Raw genomic sequence first — 5,015 nt, 5'->3', positions numbered from 1 at the left:
AGCTCTTCACTCTACAATCTGTGTCCTCATTCATCCATTCACACAGCACTCTGTTAGGTCTCTACAGAGCTAACATGTACAATCATCTATGGAGACTAATCAGTGCCAATCACATTCAGACACTGATGGGACACATCAAAGGCATTAGGGCTGAAGTGTCTTGCTCAAGGACACAACAACTGAGACAGCTGGATAGCGGATCGAGCCGGCAACCTTCAGGTTCCAGGACAACTCCCCTAACCACTCTGCCACAGCTGTCGGTACAGTGTACCTGTAGAAATCCTTTGTTTTGTCAGATAATCCCTTCCCTCTTCTTGTTTTCTGTTAAAAATCCTTGTAGTTTGAACCCAAACAGCCAGAGGGGCTAACCTACAAGAAGAAGGAGCAGTGAAGACACAAGAGATCAGAACAATGTGCTGTCAGGACCAGAGGCCCAGTTACCAGAGCCACCCTAAACAGTCCAATAAAGCTTTGCCTGAAGCTAGGGGCCGTAGACACAGATAGTATCTTAAAGTGGGACAATGGTTAACAGTTTGTAGGACTAACCATGGCAGCAGAGGAGCACCACAGACCAGGGTCTGCCACACCAGACAGGACCCAAGATRCCAGCTGTGCAAAGCTGCCTCTGAGACAGTCCAGGATGCATGCAGGACCACACAGCTGGAATAGTGAACAGAAACATCTGCACTGAGCAAGAGGCTGGTGGAAAAAAACAGTTTGTTTCTTTTTAAATTAACAGCAAATTATTTACTTTTTAAAAAGGTTTGGTTGTTGTTTTTATAAGAATACTATAGTTTGATGACAGGTTTTAAAATCCAGTATGAAAGAGTTTCTATATCTCCTCCATTTTTAGCTGCAGGCCCAGATCCTGTTCTGTGTGTGTGGTCAGACATGACAGCACTGAGGAAGCACCTGCACTGCTGCAGAAGAAATCGACCAGATGAAGCTGAGAATTCTTCTGTCACATGAACCATTCCTCTCTGATTCTCTACTACAAACTGATCACACCTCTGAAGTAATATCCTGATTCAAKTCTTTTCCTTTCAGATCCACCAGATGAGAGTTTCTCATTAACACCCTCAGAAGTGTCACCTCAGTGTCTCAGAGTTGAATAAATCTACCTGTCAAACCAAAAACACAGCAGAAGCTGAAGTATGGTGCCAAAATCCCAGGAATTTCTCAGCACAGAACTGAATAAAAGCCTCATTAAAAGCTGCTGCTAACACTCATCACACTCCTCCATCCCTCCGGGCAAACAGAGGAACACACTGAGCCCACGCATGGTGAGAGGGACGAGTGGAGAACGGGCTGAACCAGGAGGCTTCCCCAGCCCAGATTCAGCACACYGCCTGTGTCACATCCAGCTGAGTGTAACTGGATCCACTCACTGGGCCCGACTTACTACTTCCATGTTTCCCTGTGCTGACAGCTGCCATGGGGCTGATGAATGGACAGGCTCTCAGAACCCCTCATATGTTGGATCTGACATGAACCCTTGTTTGGGGTTTTTGTGGTCAGCTGCTAAGGTTCGCAGAATTTATTTATTATTTTTTCTGTGCATCGTCCTGTAAGTCCTACAATATCTTGCAACAGAGCTAAAATTAGTGACATGAAGACAGAGAATCTGTTTTAAACCATCAACCAGAGTCTTTACAGCTTATCTTCTCCTGAGTCATGTATTAATGGACAGAACCACTSAGAAGATCCAGTCTGCTGGTCCAAGTTTGGCTCCAAATGACCACAGATCATTCTAACAGTGGTGACGTCATGAACCCTGACAAACATCTGAACAAGTTCTGACGGCAGCTTGTCTTCATGTTCCCACGCTGTCTGTCCAAACAGGAGGGAGAGCAGCTTCGGATTGGCTTACAGCTCATCAGTCCCACCCCCTGCTCATTCATCTAACACGACACACACACACACACACACACACACACACACACACACACACACACACACACACACACACACACACACATATATTCTTGTATTTGTATAAGCAAGATGCTGCAGATCTTCTACAAGTCTGTTGTTGAGAGCATCATCTCTTCTGCCATCATCTGTTGGGGCAGCAGCATCAGATCCAGGGACCTAAAAAGGCTCAACAACCTGATAAAGAAGGCTGGTTCTGTTCTGGGACGACTGTGGAATCTCTGGAGATGATGGTGCAAAGGACTTTACATCAAATCAAGAACATTGTGGACAACCCTGACCATCCTCTTCATCAGACTGTCATAGAAAGACAAAGTGTCTTCAGTCGGAGGCTTCTTCACCTTCACTGTAACACAGACCTACAGAAGATCTTTCCTGCCCACAGCCATCAGCATCTACAATAAGTTTTTAGTTCAATGAGTTACAACAACACCTCATTTCCCTCTGGGATCAATAAAGTTCTTTTGAATTGAATTTGCATCAAACTGAGGACTTTGTATTGACTTCCATTCATTTTTTGTAACTGTATTTATACCTAACCCAGACATTTTCCCTAAAATTAACCATTACTGGTCTATAGTTAACTCTAACCTGAACCAGAACTTAACTCACACCATACCTCTAAACCTAACTAGTAAAAYTAACCATTACTGGTCTATAGTTAACTCTAACCTGAACCAGAACTTAACTCACACCAYACCTCTAAACCTAACTAGTAAAAYTAACCATTACTGGTCTATAGTTAACTCTAACCTGAACCAGAACTTAACTCACACCAYACCTCTAAACCTAACTAGTAAAATTAACCATTACTGGTCTATAGTTAACTCTAACCTGAACCAGAACTTAACTCACACCATACCTCCAAACCTAACTAGTAAAGCACAGCAGAGCTGTGAACAAAGTGAGAACATAGAATAAAATAGAAACAGCCTTTATTTTCCTGCAGAGGTAAGTTCAGGTGTCACAGCAGCATCAGTACAGAGGTTCACACACTAGTTACTTTACAGACTATAGATAGTACAGTATAGTATACTGTAGTATAGTACACACTAAACAAAAATTAACATTGAAGAGGTCCTCACTTTACATCAAAGACCTCACTTTGATAGTAACTATGGTGCAATGCAATTGTCCTCACTCTGTAGTAGAAACAAGTACACACACACACACACACACACACACACACACACACACACACACTGTTTGGAACTTATCAAACTAGGACACAAACGCTGCATTAATATCCAGCATCCTGCACATTCCAGGACCCATCAGAACCACGTTGTGTTCAAAGCTCCARATGGTTCTGGTTTTATTTTTGACTGTTGAAAGAGAAGAAGCCAAACTCACACAAGCTGAGGAACAAACACAAAGCTGCTGTTTGGACCTGGGYTCTCACATCATCCAGATCTGATCAGTTCTGGAGTCCTGCTATCTGGACCGGACTGATCCTCACACCACAACATTCTCTCTGAGGTTATTAGGCTCTGATCGAACAGAACCACGACTCGTGCACATTCCTGACTTACCGGCCACGCAAACTGAAAGGGAATGACAATCCTTCCTGCCTCGTTGTTCCTGTGTGATGCAGCTTTCTGTCCTCCTCTGAACTGAAAGCTGTTCCCACCAAGAACTCTGGTGGTTTCTGAGCCGTAGGTGCACGGTCCAGAGGTGGTGACCTCCTTCTGATACTCCTTCAGACACACTCGGATGGACGTGTCACACTCGTCAGGACCACAGCCATCACAACAGTCCCCATTCAGGAGACGACCTCCGGGGTTCTCCACCGACACCAGCTGCAGCTCAAAGTACCCGGTGGACCAAGACACCTGGGGACAGGAGGGGACAGAAAACCAGAGGGGACAGGAGACAGGTGGTTAACAGGACTGAAAGTTCAGATCCCAAGCAACAAACAAGAATATTTCTGCTTCGTGTCTTCAGTTTGTTTTCCAAAAGTTGAAGAACCATGTCAGTTTTCAGAGCCAAGTGTCCAAACATGTGAGTCCAACACAAAGTGAAGATGCAGTTCAGGCTGCAGACACTTCCTTTCAGAAACATCCAACAAAGATTTGGGAATTAAAAAGTGTTGGCTTTCATCTTTTTATCATTTGTTTCAAATCTGTCACTGCAGCTGGTCCAGTGTTCCCAGTTAAAGGTACATTTCATTAAATATAACACTCAGCTCAGAAGATTGCTTTAAAACTGCAAACTGAATGTACGTCCTGAGAATGGTAGGTTTCATGATTTGGTTGCAGCTTGATAAAGGACAGAGCTTCCCTCTGGGAAGATTAGAAGATAAAGTTCTCACCTCAGTCCAGAGTGTCAGGAGGAAACAAAGTAAGAAGACTTCCCGGGAGCTGTTCCACATGTCTGCAGTGAGGGAAACTCAAACTGTGCGCCTGACAAACTCCACAGAAGAAGAAGGTGAAGAGGGAGGCAGTGTGGTCCTCGTGTTCTTCCTCCTCTCCTGAGGGATGCGGGGACTCTGTGGGGACGCAGCGCAGCGGGAGGAAACGCGCCGGGGCCGCAGCTGCTGCAGGGACGGTCCGCTTCCCTCCGCCGCTCTGCGCACTGAGCAGCAGGGAGCGCGCTGCAGCGCGTCTCTGCAGCCAAAAGCAGAGTCGGAGCACTTGCTGTGATTGACAGCTCAGTGCACCAGTYACACGCCACACAAACCGAATCGGAACCAATGAGATGAAGGTGCGAGAATTTCAGGGCGGTGATGGATTTATTCCTTGTAGAGACACGTGTTCTCACGGTTCTTCGTTCAGTTTTTATTTATTTCAACACAACAGCTGCACATGTTTTAAAAAAATCAATATCTAAATAAAATTAATACTAAATAATTTCACAATAAGAACAATAAAAGAACAAAAAGGCATTTTCAGGTTCTGAATTTGATCTAATTATAAATAAAGACTTGCAGAAGAAACGGGTCGGACACCGCCCTCTACTGGAACATTCAGGAAAAGAYAAGGAGTTGATTTACACATTTAAAGTAAGATGAAAACAGACTTTTATGTTCTTACACAATCTGATCTCAGACCTGCCGGGTCTTCTGTGGAGCTTCAGCTAATTAC

General features: G+C 44.6%; 1 protein-coding gene across 1 annotated transcript in view; it reads right to left on the bottom strand.

Annotated features, from left to right (window-relative positions):
- Positions 1–4,682, bottom strand: part of LOC106531532 (protein jagged-2) — a gene marked incomplete at its 3' end in the record, with an annotated part of 66,051 nt that extends 61,369 nt beyond the window's left edge. The window contains 2 exon segments of the mRNA XM_014027418.1: positions 3,465–3,764; positions 4,244–4,682. Of these exon segments, the coding sequence (XP_013882872.1) occupies positions 3,465–3,764; positions 4,244–4,303 (360 nt within the window).
- Between the last annotated feature and the right edge of the window lie 333 nt (positions 4,683–5,015).

Source organism: Austrofundulus limnaeus, unplaced genomic scaffold (assembly GCF_001266775.1).
Source record: "Austrofundulus limnaeus strain Quisiro unplaced genomic scaffold, Austrofundulus_limnaeus-1.0 Scaffold647, whole genome shotgun sequence".
NCBI lineage: Eukaryota > Metazoa > Chordata > Actinopteri > Cyprinodontiformes > Rivulidae > Austrofundulus > Austrofundulus limnaeus.
The sequence above is the reverse complement of the archived record's forward strand: the minus strand, read 5'-3'. Positions and strand labels throughout refer to the sequence as shown.